General features: G+C 42.9%; 2 protein-coding genes across 2 annotated transcripts; both read right to left on the bottom strand.

Annotated features, from left to right (window-relative positions):
* Positions 1-4,332: 4,332 nt before the first annotated feature.
* On the bottom strand, positions 4,333-6,811 carry LOC123468971. Its single transcript, XM_045168050.1, has 3 exons — positions 6,193-6,811; positions 5,865-6,109; positions 4,333-4,695 (listed from the first exon to the last, which is right to left on the bottom strand). Exons 1-3 carry the CDS (start codon positions 6,788-6,790, stop codon positions 4,333-4,335), a joined length of 1,206 nt encoding a protein of 401 aa, XP_045023985.1. The 5' UTR covers positions 6,791-6,811.
* A 2,341-nt stretch (positions 6,812-9,152) lies between these two features.
* On the bottom strand, positions 9,153-19,159 carry LOC123468970. The gene is made up of 6 exons (XM_045168049.1): positions 18,998-19,159; positions 18,835-18,921; positions 16,197-16,320; positions 15,726-15,854; positions 15,511-15,569; positions 9,153-9,758 (listed from the first exon to the last, which is right to left on the bottom strand). The coding sequence occupies exons 1-6, from the start codon at positions 19,157-19,159 to the stop codon at positions 9,153-9,155; spliced, it is 1,167 nt and encodes a 388-aa protein (XP_045023984.1).
* Positions 19,160-19,396: the final 237 nt, after the last annotated feature.

Below are 19,396 nucleotides of genomic sequence, written 5' to 3'. Positions count from 1 at the left end.
ACCATTTAAAGAGCTAAATGCATCATTCCAAACCCTACTAGCTGTCTCTACTATGGATGGGAAAATTTAATTCCTAACAGGGACAATTTTGGCGCCGACACAAGCCACTCAAGAGGCCAAATTGATCTAGAGCTCCTAGTCCCGAGTCCCAGGGCTTTTGTTTTCTCCTTATTCATCCTTGCCTTTGTCCACTGACAGAACATATCAAGGATTTGTCCTGCCCTGGTAAAATCTTCGTCACAAGAAACGAAAATGGTGACGTCATCAACAAAGGCTCTGACAGTGAGTTTTTCATTAAACAATGATATACCCTTGAGAACTCGAGATAAACGCACAAGCAAAGGCTCAATGTATAGAACAAAGAGATGGACAGATAGGGGGCATCCCTGGCGAATCGACTGAATATCACTAATCACCCCAGCCACCTCCGATCCGTTGAGGATTGACATTCCTGTTACAGAATACATAGTCTGTAACCAACGGACGAAAGTGGTGGGGTAACCCATAACATCCAGAATCCTCCAGAGGACTTCCCTGTTAACCAGGTCGTAGGCCTTTTCAAAGTCAACTCCAACAATGGCAGCGCCCATACCCCGAATCGAAAAGTTGGAAGAGTCATGACATCCCCCGGTCATCAACGAATTGAATGACATCTCTATAAAGACTTAAGTTATCAAAAATCAATCTACCAGGTACCCCACCTTTTTGATGAGGCCCTATGGTAGATGACAGTGTCTGCCTCAATCGTCTCGCTAAGACAGATGCCATGACTTTGTAGTCACAATTCAAAAGAGAAATTGGCCGAAAATTAGAAATTCCACAAAAGTCCTGAAGATTTGGGAATTAGCCTGATCGCCGCTTGGCCCTGCGAAGACGCCAGAGATTCCCTTTCTAGGATATGATTAAACATATTGTCACGGGCAATCAAATTAGCACACTCGTTGTTGAGAAACCACTTGCAAAAGGCACCGCAATGCTGGCCAATCGACACGGCACAGGACAAGGCGGTGGTTTTCACCATCGGCTCTACACTATTCTACTCTAACACTACGCCGATGATGCCCCTAATGGGTCTACCACCAACTTACACACACGCACTCACACGCTAACACACAAGCAACATACAGACAAAAAGAGCAAACTCGGATGAGAGGACAGATGCGACCGACCGACGCAACAAGTAGACAGAATCTGCTAGGGGAAAAAGGGTTAAAGAGGAAAGTGAGGTCGCCGCGAAGCCATCTAGCGCTCAACTAAAGAACTAAAGCATTAGAGAACAGACGGATCGTGACATTTCTCCCTCCACGAAGAATGATCGTCCCGATCATCAACATGAAACAACAAAGGAATTAATTAAGCACTATACAGGCATACACACAACATTCAAAACAAAATTAACACGTCTTATTCTTAGCCCTTATACTACTCCTAGCCTTAGTCTTATTCTTAGCTTTTACTCTACTCTTACTTAGCAGTAACTTACAACTAAGTGCACTCCAACTCAACACACACAAGGAAGACGCATCTTCCCCGGAAGCTTCCGCAAACTGTTGGAAGGTACCATCTTCCAAACTCTCTCATGCGCACACAGGATCCTCACAGTGAAGACCCCTGTCGTGGCGGTCCAACCTCTCCACGTCACAGTCTCACTCTGCCGTGACGGTCCAACCTCTTCACGACACAACAAAATCAAATCAGTCCAACAAGCCAAACATACATGATACACGTTAAATTGGCCACACAACAAATCACACAATTTAACTACAAATCAAGTCGAGTCGGAGACTTCAATCTTCGGCGAGAGCGGAGAACATGACCGCCCACTCTTTCGTCTCTTAATTAAGTTGTTGATGAAGCGTCTTTTTCGCAATGCTGCTCTTGATCTACAGCTCGAGATAGCTGATCACTCCACCGCACTAGGCGTCTTTTCTTCAGCTCGTCTCCCACTCACTTTTTCACTTGACGCACTAAGCCTAAACGGCTTTTGACGAAACACTGGATCACAATCTTGACTCTTCTTTCTTCTGTTCAATGGCTCCACGATTCGCCATAACTTGAAGTGATGGTTCCACCATACGGCCCAGATTTCGCAAACCTAAAACAAAAGCCTTTGGGTTTGATCACACACAAATCAAAACGAGGCCTTCAAAATCCAAAAACTAGACCCAAAAGCAGACAATCTTCGACACAAAATCTAAGTAAAAAGCAAAACAAAATTAGAATTGAAATCATAAAAGAATTTAATAAAAATCGAATTAGCGTCCGCCTAAACCCAACACCAACATCAACACAACGGCAGGGGAAAAATCGTTGACCGTGTGACTCATTAACACGCAACATCAACGTAAGGAACAAAAGTTGAGTCTAGAACGTCGACGATGAGACGCCACAATTTTCATCGAAATTTTGCCCAAGTTTTTTTTTTCACACACACAGAATCAAAATTTAAAATTTTTCTCAAACAACGAGTGTAACTATACCCTGCATCTCCACCATTGTCACGGGCAATCAAATTAGCACACTCGTTGTTGAGAAACCACTTGCAAAAGGCACCGCAATGCTGGCCAATCGACACGGCACAGGACAAGGCGGTGGTTTTCACCATCGGCTCTACACTATTCTACTCTAACACTACGCCGATGATGCCCCTAATGGGTCTACCACCAACTTACACACACGCACTCTCACACGCTAACACACAAGCAACATACAGACAAAAAGAGCAAACTCGGACGAGAGGACAGATGCGACCGACCGACGCAACAAGTAGACAGAATCTGCTAGGGGAAAAAGGGTTAAAGAGGAAAGTGAGGTCGCCGCGAAGCCATCTAGCGCTCAACTAAAGAACTAAAGCATTAGAGAACAGACGGATCGTGACAATATCCAAGAAATGGGGGGCGATCACGTCCCAAAATTCTACGTAAAACTCGTAAGGAATGCCATCGGTGCCAGGAGACTTGTTTGACTTCATTGCTATTAGAGCAGCTCTAATCTCAAGAAGCGAAATCGGTGCCGTTAGGTTTGGGGTTGGCTTAAAGCAATCTCTTACTCCCTAAGGAACTCAGTCTCTGCCAGTGTGTCAGGAGGAGGTTGATTTTTAAAAATTTTTGTAAAATGTGAAACAATCTCTGCTGAAATGTCCTCTTTGGTCGATAAGCAAGTGCCATTAGAGGCAATAATTTTATCAATGCGACACTTACGGTAGTTAATTCTGGCTCTATTTACATGAAAAATACTTGCTTCTTCTACCTCTGGGCCCTCGAAGCAGCGGGAACGAATCCCATACCTTTTAAGTGTGCTCTCCTCCCAAGACTTCGAGAATTTCCTCAACTGGTGAAAGGCAACCCAATCAAAGGTGTCTGCTTCGGCCAACTCCTGAATGCAAGACTGATAGAAAACTTAGTTTCTCTTATCAGTCTTGCTCTTTGCCTAGAATAATCTACCGAAATGCGCTTGATACCTGGTTTCAGGACACTCTCCCACCAATTTGCTACATTGCTTTCCCTAAGAGGATGATTAGCAGATTCCTGAATGAAATTAGTTACATATTTCTGATAACCTTCTTCTGACAATATCAAAGTATTTAGTTTCCACAACCCGGCAGAGGATCTGCTACGATTCGGGAGATCGAGATTGCAAGTAAGTGTTGTTTGAACTGACTGATGGTCACTAATCGATAAAGACTGCAAAGAAATATTTAAAAATTTATCTGCAAAAGATCGACTAGCATAAATCCTATCAAGCCTAGAAGAACCCGAATGGTAATGGAAAGTGTGACCTGGTTCACTATGATTTAGCTTTTTCCAGATGTCTACCAGATCGAGACCAGTAACCATCTCCTTTAAAGCATAGCTAACGACACTACTGGGGATAGGGAGAGACTGGGTATTTGCCCTATCTTGGATGTCGTCAACGCAGTAAAATCGCCCATCAACACGAAGGGCAGTCGAGTGGTAACTGAGTAGGCAGGAACGGTTTGTCGAAGAAAAGTGTTTCTCTCGTTCTTAGCCTGTTTACCTGACGGGGCATAATATTAATAAACGTAAAACATTTTACGTCGATAGAGATAAGCCTTCCATCAGGTTCAAGAAGCAATCGAGAATATTCCAGACCATGCTTAATGAGAATGGCTGTTCCGTTTTTGTTGGGACCGACATTTGCTAGCAAGTGGTAACAGCTTTCAATAATTGGACAAGAATGAAAGGCTACCTCTTGAAGTCCAACGATATCTAGATTACCGTCCCTGCAGAAATTTAAAAGAATTTGACGTCGCTCGACTGACCTAATACCTCCAATGTTGATAGAAGCGATTTTTAGTCTTGAAGTCATTTGTTAGGTTTTTATGAGTCGGTGAATGCCTGAGGAAGGTTTAGAATTCTGGGCCGTCAAAGTAGGTTTGAAGCGTTTGTTTCGTGGTACCGTGGGAATTCTTAGGGGGTCCTTTGTTTTGTCAGGTCCCATGGTCTCAATTTCCCCCATGTCGGGTTCCATCGATTCCATTATAATTGTCATTGGTTCTTGGTCTTGTGTCTCTGTGTCAGGGGCTGTCATTTGGGATTTCATAATTGGTTTCGAAGGGTTGTCTTCAGAAGGTACAGTCAAGGAACTGGTAAGAGTGCTACATTCCATGGTTTCAGTTTCCAAATTTTGAGTCCCTCCTGAGGGTGAATCTTGCAATTCACCCTCCAAAGGTACCTTGGAAACCATGGAATGTTTAGCTAAGGGAATTACTACGGGATTCTGTGTAATGGTCTCTGTCTTTTTAGTCATTTTGGGAACAGGTTTTTGGACAATGGTGGGTTCCTGGTTTCGTTTTAATGTCGGGCAGTTGTAGCTAAAGTGGGTCTCATCGTCACAAAGTCTGCAAGTAGGCTTTTGTCCGTCATACTTTACCATGGTTCGATAACTCCCAATTGTAATGTATGACGGAATGTTTTTCGTCACCGTCATTCGTACGATCATCCAAGTGGCAAGGACAGGGTATAAAACTTCATCCTCTGACACCCGATAGCGTTCCCACCGAGCTTCAATTACATTCCCAAAGTTCTTTAGACGGGTCTGAACTACTCCCAAGTCTAGATTCTGTGGAATCCCTGCAATTCGAACAAATTTCTCTTGGATATTGCTATCCCTTATGACTACGCCAACTTCTTTCCCTCCAACCGGTCCTGACGATACCACTGTGTTGGGACAAAAAACTTGAGGTGTATGCCTCTGATGTAAACGTAATTCTAGCGACCTGGTTTCTCGTATCTAGCACAGCAACTAGGCCTAAGAGATCCTGTGGCTCAACCTTCAAACTACGCACGAAACCATGAACTGTACGCATACTCAATCTCGGGAATTGAACCCCAAAATCAATATCTACACTATTGAGCCACTTGGCAGCCATTGTCCCCTAGACAATGTAAACAAACTGCCAAAAGGGGGGAGGGAAGGTCCCCACACACGTAAACAAACACACAAATCAAACAATTTGGGGCCTGGCTGAATACTCCCATCAGAAAAGGAAATGTCTTCCCCAGGGTTTGAAACCGAACACAGCTCGGTTGCATCCATCTCTTCTTCCACATCGTTATCCATCTGATCTATCATGGATGGAATAGATGGTACTCCAGGTGCAATTGTATCGAGTGGCACATCGTCCCCCCCGAAAGGGTGGGAAAAGAATTGGTTTCCACACCCGGTATCGAAACTAAAACCTCTCGAGTCGGAGATCCGAGTTCATCCAAACGAGCTACACCGGTTTCTATTTCCTCGGCTTCCTCGACGAGGGATTGGGAAGAGGCAGTACGACTCCTTTTTTTTTATTGTTTTTGTTGGTCGCGGAATTCCCTCGTCTCTTTCATTTTCTTTTACCTTACCGAATAAGACGCCACAGACGAATCCACACAGCTAGAGTCTTCAGCGTCAGAATCGGTGTCAGAAAGAGACTCAGCTTCATCGGGTTTCGAAATTGGATCCTCAGGAGCTTTATCAAAAACGACTACAGTCGACATCGTTGACCTCTGGGCTAACTCGGGAAGTGAATCAGCGTCAACAGTTGGAGCAATTGGCATTTTCCCGCCACCAGTCGGCCCTGTCTCCTGGGGCTTCCTAACAATTTTAACTGTCCCACGATTTGTTAGTACACTATCATAGCTACGTGTTCCCATTGAGCATTTTAAAATGGTCCTGGGGTGGTTAAACTACGGGGTTGCTTGGGGCAATTAGCTAAGACATGGGTGGGAGAATCACACATGCGGCATGTGTGCATTTGTCCTGCATAAGACACCATTAGTGGATCCTGGTAGCTTCCAAAGGTTATAAAAGATGGGATGCCCTTGTGGATCTCCATATCCACATTGACAACTCCAGTCTTTATCCCGTTCCACCTTGGAAGCGACCTATCCTGATACGTGTCCCAAAACACCCGAGAAATCACTCCAAACTCGCGCAATCTCTTGTTTAGCAGGCTAAGGTCATCATCGAATTTGAAATGTTGAATTCTAACGCGTACGAGGTTAACTGACCTATCTCTAACTCTAATTCGGACCTCCTTGCCACTAATGACTACAGATTCTTTTGCACTAAATTTATTTAAGAATTCAATATGGTCTTTGACGGTCTTGAACCCAATTCGGAAAACGCAAAAGGCTCGCCCTGGTAGGCGAGAAACAGCATCAATGATGCTGTCAGATTCATTACTATCATGCTCGAAACATTCGTAGAATTCATGCCTGGTCACTTCAGTATTACCAAAAGAGATTTCGGCAGTACGTGGCCAGACGTCTGGGGATTCCGTTCCCATTTTACCCACAACAAAGGGGCAAAGAGGAAAGAAAAAGACAAAAAAGAAAAAAAAAGGGCCAATACCAAAATGGCGCCTTAACAAACAAACAAGGGAAACAAACGAATTACAAGATACAATACAACCAGAAGAGAGAGAGAGAAAAAAAAAAGGAACAAAACAGTTTTTTTTTGACTCACCGCAAGATGTCACTCTTGGGAGATCAGTTAGACACGTCTGTTAACAGCCGAACGCGCTAGCCAATTGCGCCACAAAGGCATCTGAATTAATTGGGGGAGACGGAAACTTTGTGCTTCTTTACGACTGAGAGAAACGTAATGTGTTCATTCTCCAACCCTTTTGGTAATCCCAGAAACAACAATGGGGCACCATTTATCTAGTTTATGCTGCTACTGTCAGTGACAGGATACAAATGTTTAGTAAATAAAACCGGAAACAGACGGCTTCTTCCAGACGTCAGATGGCGCTGATGTTTTTAAATATTTTTTCTTTTCGGTACCACCATCAAGTTTACCAGGAGTAGAAATGGAAGTACTCTTCTCACGGAAGAAATTGAGCTACACTCGTTCTGCTCCAGAGATGGCGTCGCGGCTGGTAAGTTCCAAACTAACAAATATTTTAGGTTTTATCGAATCAAATAATTTACATTTTATTCGTATCACTGAGACGAATCCAATGCTCATTTGGGAAATATTCGTTTACAATTCATCGTTGGAGAAATTTAGGGTAAAAGTTTGTATCACGTGATCTACCTTATGGACACGTGTGATAAAGAGGAAGGGCTAGTTCGGAAACGTTTACTTTCATTACCTTAACCCTTGAATCTTTGCTTTCTTTCTCTCATTCCCTCTCTTCAGAAATTCCAATTAACCAGCCGCAAACGCCATCTCTGGAGCTTAACACGCGTAGCTCAACTGATTCTGCAGCCGTTACTACTCCCGATATACATCATGGTCTAACCCACCTCCTTTCCATATGTGGAGGCAGCTGTTTCATGTCTTGCTGGAAATCAAACGTATGAATCACACACAAAAAAATTTATTTAAGTTGTTATTTTTCTTTAGGACTCCACCGTTCCTTTGACAGAAGAAATACTCAATGGATTGTTGGGATCGTTTCTGTTTGCGTTAATTATTAACATGTGCCTGGCTAGCTCAGTCGGTAGAGCATGAGACTCTTAATTTCAGGGTCGTGGGTTCGAGCCCCACGTTGGGCGTTCAATTCCATGTGGTGTTAATCGAAACTTGGTTTCAATCAATGCGTATAGTTCAGTTCCCATAGTGTAGTGGATATCACGTCGGCCTAACACGCTGAAGGTCCTCAGTTCGATCCTGGGTGGGAACAAGACATAATTGGCATCCAGTTCTGATGTGGTTATTTATATTGTTAACTTAGATTCGGTTGTAAAACCCTTTTATAAAAAGGATCCTATTGTAAAATTCGTGTTCTCATATTGTAGCGGTTATCACGTCGGCCTCACACGCTGAAGGTGCTCAGTTTGATCCTGGGTGAGAACAGTCGGTTTTTGAAGTTTATCAATTTCACTGCAATCTGCGTGTCTGAGTAGTAACCAAAGGGCACGCCAAGTGGGGAGTCGGGTGAATTTTCCATATGGTCCCGCACAAGGCTTATAACTAGCTGATTACCACCAGAAGGCTCCCGAAAATGAAGTACACATGTTGTTTTTAGAGTAGTTTTGTTGTTTTGACGATTCAAAATTCCTTTAATTTGCTATTTTACGCGTCCCAAGTTTACTCATCATCAATGAAAGGAGTGCAAAGTAGCATAACTAATAAAGATAACCATAATTTGTTTAACTGTAGAGTTATCATGGTTGTACACCACTGATGACTAGGCAACGATGTATACGGAAAAGATACAGATGATTCTTAACCTATCATAAGGAGTCTCTAAGGATAAAAAAGAATATGTAAAAACTCCTATGCTACGCCCCTGGGTGGGATCGAACCACCGGCCTTCGGGTTTTTTTTTTTATATTTAAACGATTTATTGTCACAGGTAAGATTTAAATTGTTTTACAGAGACGTTGGGGCATTTGTGGCATTTGTGACATAAGTTGCATGTTGTGGCAAAGGAGGAAAATTACAGCGAATTAATTACATTTCGAGGCGGAATTGAAGGAGGACAAATGATTTTGGTGGAGATGAAGATTTACAATATGACATCTGGAGGGATGGGGGGGGGGTTCCAAGAGATAATAATTATGATGGGAGAAACTTGTTGTATGAAGGAAAGAAGGTATCTGTGGAGAAAGTTTTGTAGGAATATTTAGGGTTTAGAAGGTGACGTCTGTGGAGAGTTTTTGAATGAAGGAAGCGTGACCAGAGAGACTGTATTTCGTTTATTGCTGGGGTGAAGTTTTGGCTGCAGTCCAGACGGTGATTATGTAGGATTGGATGAGGGCCAGTATTTTCTTTTTATTGGGCCCATTTCCAACGTCTCCATTGATTGCTGATTTCAATGGTTTTAGACATCCGAGTTTTGTCAATTGAATACGGAGCCATAAACTGATGTCAACTTTCTCTTTACAAAGTAACATTAGATGGTCGTCAGTTTCTTGGCCAGCATTGCATAGAGGGCATTGGTCGTTGTTTGAAAGATTGAGACTATTGAGACGCATTTTGGTGGGAAGCTGGTTATGGTTAAAATCCCAGACCACTTCGGCGTTTTTCCCTTTGATTTTGGCCACCCAACGCCAGATGGAAGCCCAGTCAAGGTCCGGTTTCGCAATCTCTGTTCTCCCTGGTTGCCCTATGTTAGCGATCAGGTGATTGTAGGTAGCGCGGTGATTCGATACAGTTGACGATGTGAAGATGCCAGCTTTAAGTAGATCGGTGATGGTTGAAAGTGAGGTAGTGAAGTATGGATGCGATGAATGTGTTGCATTAAACCTAGGCTGGGTGATTTGTGGTCCCAACCAATAAACAGTTGCAGTTCTCTCAATAGCCTCGGGGTGGATTAAAGATTAGAAAATTTGCCGAGTGAAAAGGGACAGGAAGAATGGAAAAAGTAAAGTTACACCAAGCCCACCTTGAAGCCGGGGGCGGATCAAACATTAAGGGGTGGGTGCTCTCTTCGTTGTGCCCAAAGGAATTTGTTGCATTTTTGTTGGAGGAGAAGGGCTTGGGTTTTGTTGCAGGGAAGTACGTGGGCTATATGAACAAGTTGTGACAAAACATGTTGTTTAAGGAAAAGGATGCGACCATAAAAAGTGAAATGACGGTGTGTGTTTTTGATGAGAATATTTTGGATGATGTTGAGCTGTCTTTGCCAATTGTCTTTAACTGTTTTTTTTGTTTCGGAAGAAAAAGTAATTCCGAGAACTTTTAATTCATCTACTTGAGTTATCCAATCATATGGCCATTTATTTTTAGGATATGATTGTTTTAAATTGCCTCTATGGGGAATCGAACTCTTTTTTTTTTTTTTTGTAAAATTCTCTTTTATTATCTTTTGTTATCAGCTAATTGGTGCATTAAAACAAACGAAGCAAAAAAAACAAAATTTGGTCGTCGGATGCAGACGTTAGCAAAGGGATGTAGACGAAAATGTGGCAATGTTGGGGACTATAATAATAAACAAAACAAAAACAAAAACAAACAAATGCAATGTGTGTTGAGGTGGGATAATACCGTAAAATAAAACAAAACAAAAGTAAACAAAGCAGAAGACTTGGTAACAGAAAATATAAACAAAAATATTCAAAGGCCATTGATGTTGGGAAAAGGAAATACAAAATAAACAAAAATAAACAAAATATAATAAAATTTATGGTAAAGATTAGGTAGGACATAGGGATCTAGGTTGACGAAGGGCTTTCAATAGGCTCTCTACTTCTTCTTGACGTGGGACGCGAAGGTGACTTCTTTCCTTCCAGGTGATGAAGAGGTAAGCAGCCAGAAGAGTGAAAGAAAACTGGAGATTTCCTATTGGTCCAAAATGGCCACGTATCAAATCTTCCTTTGACGAACTGCAGCCCATCTGACGCATAGTTCCTTCCAACCAGCTCCAAACGGTGAGTCGTTCAGGACACTGGTACATCAGATGCTCATCGGTTTCCGGGTCTTGATTGCAGATTAGACATGTTGCGTCCTTGGTGGGGTCCAACCGATGGCATCTGGTCCTGGTAGGGAGAAGTCGCTGGTTGAACAGGAACATGGTCTCTCTGATGTTAGTTGGAAGGGCTGCAGTCTCCTTCCAGATTCGTGGCCAATCCAGATTAGGCCTCAGGATCTCCAGCTTTCCCATTGTCGTTACCTCCAGGATCCAATGGTTATATGTTTTCCGATGTACCATTGGATTCCCCTGCACCAGAATGGAAGATGCGAAAAGTTGCTTGATTTGATGCAGGGGTTCCTGAAGGTAATATGGTCTCTTCATGACTGCTACAGGTGTGGTGTTGTCCTTGTAGAGTGGCAATAAGGTTCGGAGAGGAAAGGACATCCAATACCGAAGTAGAGAGCTTTCTGGGCTGTTGGGGCCTATCAGGACTTTGTACAAGGGGCACAAGAAAAGGGAACGGTAAAAGAGGTGTGTGTTGACCATTCCCAGACCCCCTTCTTTGACAGTACGGAAAGTTACGGTTTTCTTCGGCCTTTCTACTTTTCCCATCCATAGAAATTTCATGACAGCCTTCGAAATCTGGTCAGCCATTTTTTTATTACAAGGTAATACCTGTGCAAAGTACACAGTTCCGGAGAGAGCCTTCGACTTAAGGAACATTACCCTCTGGTAAATATTAAACCGTCGACTGGCATTCTCTCGTAGAATACCATTTAAAGAGCAAAATGCATCATTCCAAACCCTACTAGCTGTCTCTACTATGGAATGGGAAAATTTAATTCCTAACAGGGACAATGTTGGCGCTGACACAAGCCACTCAAGAGGCCAAATTGATCTAGAGCTCCTAGTCCCGAGTCCCAGGGCTTTTGTTTTCTCCTTATTCATCCTTGCCTTTGTCCACTGACAGAACATATCAAGGATTTGTCCTGCCCTGGTAAAATCTTCGTCACAAGAAACGAAAATGGTGACGTCATCAACAAAGGCTCTGACAGTGAGTTTTTCATTAAACAATGATATACCCTTGAGAGCTCGAGATAAACGCACAAGTAATGGCTCAATGTATAGAACGAAGAGATGGACAGATAGGGGGCATCCCTGGCGAATCGACTGAATATCACTAATCACCCCAGCCACCTCCGATCCGTTGAGGATTGACATTCCTGTTACAGAATACATAATCTGTAACCAACGGACGAAAGTGGTGGGGTAACCCATGACATCCAGAATCCTCCAGAGGACTTCCCTGTTAACCAGGTCGTAGGCCTTTTCAAAGTCAACTCCAACAATGGCAGCGCCCATACCCCGAATCAAAGAGTTGGAAGAGTCATGGCATCCCCGGTCATCAACAAATTGAATGACATCTCTGTAAAGACTTAAATTATCAAAAATCAATCTACCAGGTACCCCACCTTTTTGATGAGGCCCTATGGTAGAAGATAGTGTCTGCCTCAATCGTCTCGCTAAGACAGATGCCATGACTTTGTAGTCACAATTCAAAAGAGAAATTGGCCGAAAATTAGAAATTCCACAAAGTCCCGAAGACTTAGGAATTAGCCTGATCGCCGCTTGGACCTGCGAAGACGTCAGAGTTTCCCTTTCCAGGATATGATTAAACATATCCAAGAAGTGGGGTGCGATCACGTCCCAAAATTCTACGTAAAACTCGTAAGGAATGCCATCAGTGCCAGGGGACTTGTTTGACTTCATTGCTATTAGAGCAGCTCTAATCTCAAGAAGGAAAATTGGTGCTGTTAGGTTTGGGGTTGGCTTAAAGCAATCTCTTACTCCTTCAAGGAACTCAGACCCTGCCAGTATGTCAGGAGAAGGTTGAGTCTTAAAAATTTTTGTAAAATGAGCAACAATTTCTGCTGAAATTTCCTCTTTGGTCGATAAGCAAGTGCCATTGGGGGCAATGATCTTATCAATGCAACATTTTCGATAATTATTCCTGGCACGATTTATGTGAAAAATACTTGCTTCCTCTACATCTGGCCCTTCGAAGCAGCGGGAACGAATCCCACACCCTTTGAGTGTGCTCTCCTCCCAAGACTTTGAAAATTTTCTCAACTGTTGAAAGGCAACCCAATCAAAGGTATCTGCTTCGGCCATTTCCTGTATGCAAGATTGATAGAAAAACTTAGTTTCTCTTATCAGCCTTGCTCTTTGCCTGGAATAATCCACCGAAATGCACTTGATACCCGGTTTCAGGACACTCTCCCACCAATTTGCTACATTACATTCCCTAAGAGGATGATTAGCAGATTCTTGAATAAAATTGGTTACATATTTCTGAAAACCTTCTTCTGACAATATTGAAGTATTTAGTTTCCACAATCCGGCAGGTGGTCTGCTACGATTTGGGAGATCAAGATTGCAAGTAAGTGTGGATTGTACCGACTGATGGTCACTAATCGATAAAGACTGCAAACAAATATTTAAAAATCTATCAGCAAACGATCGACTAGCATAAATCCTATCAAGCCTAGAAGAACCATCGTGGTAATGGAAAGTGTGGCCCGGATCACTATGATTTAGCTTTTTCCAGATGTCTACCAGATCAAGACCAGTAACCATCTCCTTCAAAGCATAGCTAACAACACTACTTGGGACAGGGAGGGATTGGATATTTGCCCTATCTTGGATGTCGTCAACACAATTAAAATCGCCCATCAACACGAAGGGCAGTCGAGTGGTAATCGAGTAGGCAGGAACGGTTTGACGAAGAAAATTGTTTCTCTCATTCCTTACCTGCTTACCTGACGGGGCATAGATATTAATAAACGTAAAACATTTTACGTCAATGGAGATAAGCCTTCCGTCAGTTTCAAGAAGCAGTCGAGAATACTCCAGACCATGTCTAATTAGAATGGCTGTTCCTTTTTTGTTGGGACCGACATTTGCTAGCAAGTGGTAACAGCTTTCAATAATTGGGCAAGAGTGAAAGGCTACCTCTTGAAGTCCTACGATATCTAAATTACCGTCCCTGCAGAAATTTAAAAGAATTTGACGTCGCTCGACTGATCGAATACCTCCAATGTTGATAGAAGCGATTTTTAATTGTGAAGTCATGTGTTAGGTTTCTTGAGTACGGGAATGCCTGAAGTGGGTTTCGAATTTTGGGGCGTCAGGGTAGGTTTAAATCGTTTGCTTCGTGGTACCGTGGGAATTTTCAGGGGGTCCTTAGTTTTGTCTGGATCAGTGGTATCAATTTCCCCCGTGTCGGGTTCCATTGATTCCATGATAATTGTCACTGTTTCCTGGTCTTCTGTCTCTGTGTCAGGTGCTGCTATTTTGGATTTTGAAATTGGTTTCAAAGGGTTGTCTTTCGGAGGTACAGATGCGGAAGTGGTAGCAGTGTCACATTCCATGGATTCAGTTTCCAAATTATTAGTACTTTCTGAGAGTGAATCTTGCGATTCACTTTCCAGAGGTACCTGGGAAACCATGGAATTTGCTACCACGGGAATTACTACGGGTGTCTGTTTAATAGTCTCTGTCTTTTTAGTCTTTTTGGCAACAGGTTTTTGGACAATGGTGGGTTCCTGGTTTCGTTTTAAAGTTGGGCAGTCGTAGCTAAAGTGTGTCTCTTCGTCGCAAAGTCTGCAAGTGGGCTTTTGTCCCTCATACTTAACCATGGCATGATAACTGCCAATGGTAATGTATGAGGGAATGTTTTTCGTCACCGTCATTCGTACAATCATCCAAGTGGCTAGGACAGGGTATAAAACTTCATCCTCTGCCACCCGATAGCGCTCCCACCGAGCTTCAATTACATTTCCAAATTCCTTAAGACGTGTCTGAACTATTCCCAAGTCTAGGTTCTGTGGAATCCCTGCAATTCGAACAAATTTCTCTTGAATATTGCTATCCCTGATGACTACACTAACTTCTTTCCCTCCAATTCAGTCCTGACGATACCACTGTGTTGGGACAAAAAATTTGAGGTATATGCCTCTGACGTAAACGTAATTCTAGCGACCTGGTTTCTCGTATCTAGCACAGCAACTAGGCCTAAGAGATCCTGAGCATCAACCTTCAAACTACGCACAAAACCATGAACCGTACGCATACTCAATTTCGGGAATTGAACCCCAAAATCAATATCTACACTATTGAGCCACTTGGCAGCCATTGTCCCCTAGACAATGTAAACAAACTGCCCAAAGGGGGGGAGGGGAAGGTCCCCACACACGTAAACAAACACACAAATAAAACAATTTGGGGCAAAACACAACAAAAACAGCTAAACTATACAAAATAAACACTCAAAAACACGAATATAACAACAAAAAGTAATAAAAAATAACAAAAACTCACAAAATGATGGAAAAACGGGAGAACACAAAAGAGTCTGCATCCGACGCAATTGGCCATTTACTTTTAGAATATGATTGTTTTTAATTGCCTCTATGGGGAATCGAACTCTTAACCTCAGGAACCCCAGCCGACGCCGCTGCCCACTGTGTCACTACAGGTCGTTGAATTTTATGTAGGGTTCAGATGCCAAGACCAAGTAATTTTGTCTTCCCCTTGTTAATACGTGCATTTGTCCAGGCACAAAATTCCAGAATAATCTCGCATGCACGACGTACATCTTTCATTGATGAGGCAAAAACTACAAGATCATCTACATATGCACGAACTTGGATGCGTTTTCCGTAGTGTTCAATTCCGTCAATACCCCTAGACAAGCAAACTAAAAGCGGTTCAATATAGAGGGCAAACAGATGGACTGACAGAGGGCACCCCTGTCGCACGGATTGTGCATTGTCCACAGTACCTACTATGTCATTACCGTTCAATGGGCATAGTTCAGTTATACTGTACAGTGTTTTTAACCAATCAACAAACAGGGGAGGGTAGCCCATGGCTGTCATCACTTCCCACAGTACGTCTCGGTTGACAAGGTCATATGCTTTCTCCAAATTGTACGCGATAATGGCGGCCGGTTTGAGGGAAGATACTTCTTTTGATTTACGGCCTGTATTATCGATGACATCTCGAATTAAACACAAGCTGTCAAAGATATAGCGGACAGGTACACCACCTTTTTGATGTGAATCTAGAGAGTTTTGAAGAGAATTTCTCAGACGAAAAGCCAATACTGACGCGATTAACTTGTAATCGGTATTTAACAATGAAATTGGCCGGTAATCTGTGATTTTACTCGGTGCTGGGATTTTTGGGACTAATCTAATAGCTGCCCTTCCCTGCGACGGTTGAAGTTTTCTTTTGTCGAGGACACAAATCATCATCTCTAGAAAATGAACACCAATAACATCCCAGAATTTTAAATAAAACTCAAAAGGAATGCCATCTGTACCTGGGGCCTTGTTCTTTTTAGTTGCCCTAAGTGCGTTGTTAATTTCCTCTACTGTAAATGGAGACACTAGTGGATTGTCACTCTCCGGGATCGAACCTAGTACTCCTCGATTGAACGCTTGAGCGTTTAACGACTGAGCTACTACTGATAGACCCGGGTCGTTTTTAGTGGGTTTTGTGCGGTTAAGTGCACCTCTAATCCCTTCTATAAATTTTCCAGCTAAATGGGTATTAAGGGCGGGCTGGTTCTGAAAGATTCCACTGAAATGTTTAATTATTTCTAGGTTAATTTGCTCAGGTTGGGTAATTTTACAGTTATCATTAGTTTTGAGTTGGGTGATCAGAGACTTCTGGAAATTACTCGTTGACTTGTTCATATGAAAGGTAGATGTCTCTTCTTCGGCTGTACTTTGAACGCGTGAACGTATTGCAAATCCCCTCAATGCTTCTCGCTCCCAGGCTAGAAACTCACGTTTCAACTCCATGTAGCGCGCATGATTGAGATTTGCATTGTTCACGGTTTCTTTTAGTTGATGTTGGAGTAATTTCCGTTTGACTCTCTGGTCACAGATTCTCTTTTACAATAATTAATTGATAAACGCCTGAGGCCAGGTTTGAAAATATTCTCCCACCAGTGGTCTACGTTTCCAATACGGGATGTATGTTGGGACATTTCTTCAATAAAGACATGCACCAATTTTATATATTCTTCCTCCTCGAGGATTGATGTGTTGAGTTTCCATAAAACCCTTGACTTGTTTTTCACTACACGAGGAGGGGTGGTACTGTTTATATACCCTACGATTGGTCTGTGATCCCCGAGTGGTAACTCGTGCAAATGGATATCAGAAAATTTTACGTGGTGCTGACAATAAATTCGGTCTAATCTAGCCTGGCTAGTCGCACAAAAGTACGTCCAACAAGGTTCATTTTTCCGAATATCTCTCCAGACATCTGTTAATGAAAGGGCTTTTACTAAATCTCGGAGGGGTTCTAGTAGTGCTAGTCTAATTTTAGGTGGTGTTGTCTTGCTACTTTTCCGGTCATCGATCTCGTCAACGGCATTAAAATCTCCCAATATAATTGCTGGTGCCTTATACTGGGCAACATAAGCCGGAATAGTTTCCCGGAGGAAAGAATCCCTATAAGTTTAATTTTGGTCACCAGATGGGGCGTAAATACACACAAAAGCAAAACCCTTTACTTCCATGGCTATCAACCTCCCCTCCGGTTCAAACAAAATGTTGTTGACGCTCAGGCCGTGTCGTACTAGGATGGCTGTCCCATGTTTTCTAGGGCCGAGGTTTGTGTGCATCTGGTAATGGTTAGTAAATACGGTGTTATAGTTGAATACTACTTCTTGCAAACATATAATATCAAGTTTTTGATGTAAAAAGAAATTGAGCATTATTTGAAGTTTGTCAGGTGACGATATTCTGTTGATATTATATGTCGCGATGTTAATCATGATTAAAATTTAAAATTGGGTTTTGGGGATTGGGTCTTGTTATCGTTGCCTTTTTTCCTTCTAACGACCTCCATTGCTTTGAGAGTTTTATCTGCTATAGAAGTCGATTGAGTGCTGAGGGGGACGCCCAAAGATTCCTGAGTCTCGCTCACATGACTAGCCTTCTGGCTGTCAAGTGACCGTTGGCCTGGCTGCATAATCCCATCAGAAAAGGAAATGTCTTCCTCAGGGTTTGAAACCGAACAGAGCTCGGTTGCATCCATCTCTTCATCAACATCGTTATCCATCTGATCTATCATGGATGGAATGGATGGTACTCCAGGTGCAATTGTATCGAGTGGCACATCGTCCCCCCCCGAAAGGGTGGGAAAAGAATTGGTGTCCACACCCAGTATCGAAACTGATACCTCTCGAGTCGGAGAACCGAGTTCAAGCAAACGAGCTACACCGGTTTCTATTTCCTCAGCTTCCTCGACGGGGGAATGGGAAGAGGCAGTACGACTCCTTCTTTTTGATTGTTTTTGTTGGTCGCGGAATTCCCTCGTCTCTTTCATTTTCTTTTTCCTTACCGAATAAGACGCCACAGACGAATCCACACAGCTAGTGTCTTCAGCGTCAGAATCGGTGTCAGAAAGAGACTCAGCTTCATTGGGTTTCGAAATTGGATCCTCCGGAGCTGTATCAAAAACGACTACAGTCGACATCGTTGACCTCTGGGCTAACTCGGGAAATGAATCAGCGTCAACAGTTGGAGCAATTGGCATTTTCCCGCCACCAGTCGGCCCTGTCTCCTGGGGCTTCCTAACAATTTTAACTGTCCCACGATTTGTTAGTACACTACTATAGCTACGTGTTCCCATGGGGTCTTTTAAAATGGTGCTGGGGGTGGTTAAACTACGGGGTTGCTTGGGGCAATTAGCTAAGACATGGGTGGGAGAATCACACATGCGGCATGTGTGCATTTGTCCTGCATAAGACACCATTAGTGGATCCTTGTAGCTTCCAAAGGTGATAAAAGATGGGATGCCCTTGTGGATCTCCATATCCACATTGACAACTCCAGTCTTTATCCCGTTCCACCTTGGAAGCGACCTATCCTGATACGTGTCCCAAAACACCCGAGAAATCACTCCAAACTCGCGCAATCTCTTGTTTAGCAGACTAAGGTCATCATCGAAATTGAAATGTTGAATTCTAACGCGTACGAGGTTAACTGACCTATCTCTAACTCTAATTCGGACCTCCTTGCCACTAATGACTACAGATTCTTTTGCACTAAATTTATTCAAGAATTCAATATGGTCTTTGACGGTCTTGAACCCAATTCGGAAAACGCAAAAAGCTCGTCCTGGTAGGCGAGAAACAGCATCAAAGATGCTGTCAGATTCATTACTATCATGCTCGAAACATTCGTAGAATTCGTGCCTGGTCACTTCAGTATTACCAAAAGAGATTTCGGCAGTACGTGGCCAGACGTCTGGGGATTCCATTCCCATTTTACCCACAACAAAGGGGCAAAGAGGCGGGAAAAATGCAAAAAAGAAAAAAAAGGGCCAATACCAAAATGGCGCCTTAAAAAACAAACAAGAAAAACAAACGAATTACAATATACAATACAAACAAAAGAGAGAGAGAGAGAAAAAAAAAGGAAACAAAACAGTTTTTTTGGACTCACCGCAAGATGTCACTCTTCGGAGATCAGATAGACACGTCTGTTAATAGCCGAACGCGCT

The sequence above is a fragment of the Daphnia magna genome, unplaced genomic scaffold (assembly GCF_020631705.1).
Source record: "Daphnia magna isolate NIES unplaced genomic scaffold, ASM2063170v1.1 Dm_contigs469, whole genome shotgun sequence".
In the NCBI taxonomy this organism is placed as follows: domain Eukaryota; kingdom Metazoa; phylum Arthropoda; class Branchiopoda; order Diplostraca; family Daphniidae; genus Daphnia; species Daphnia magna.
This window is presented reverse-complemented; position numbering and strand designations above follow the sequence as displayed.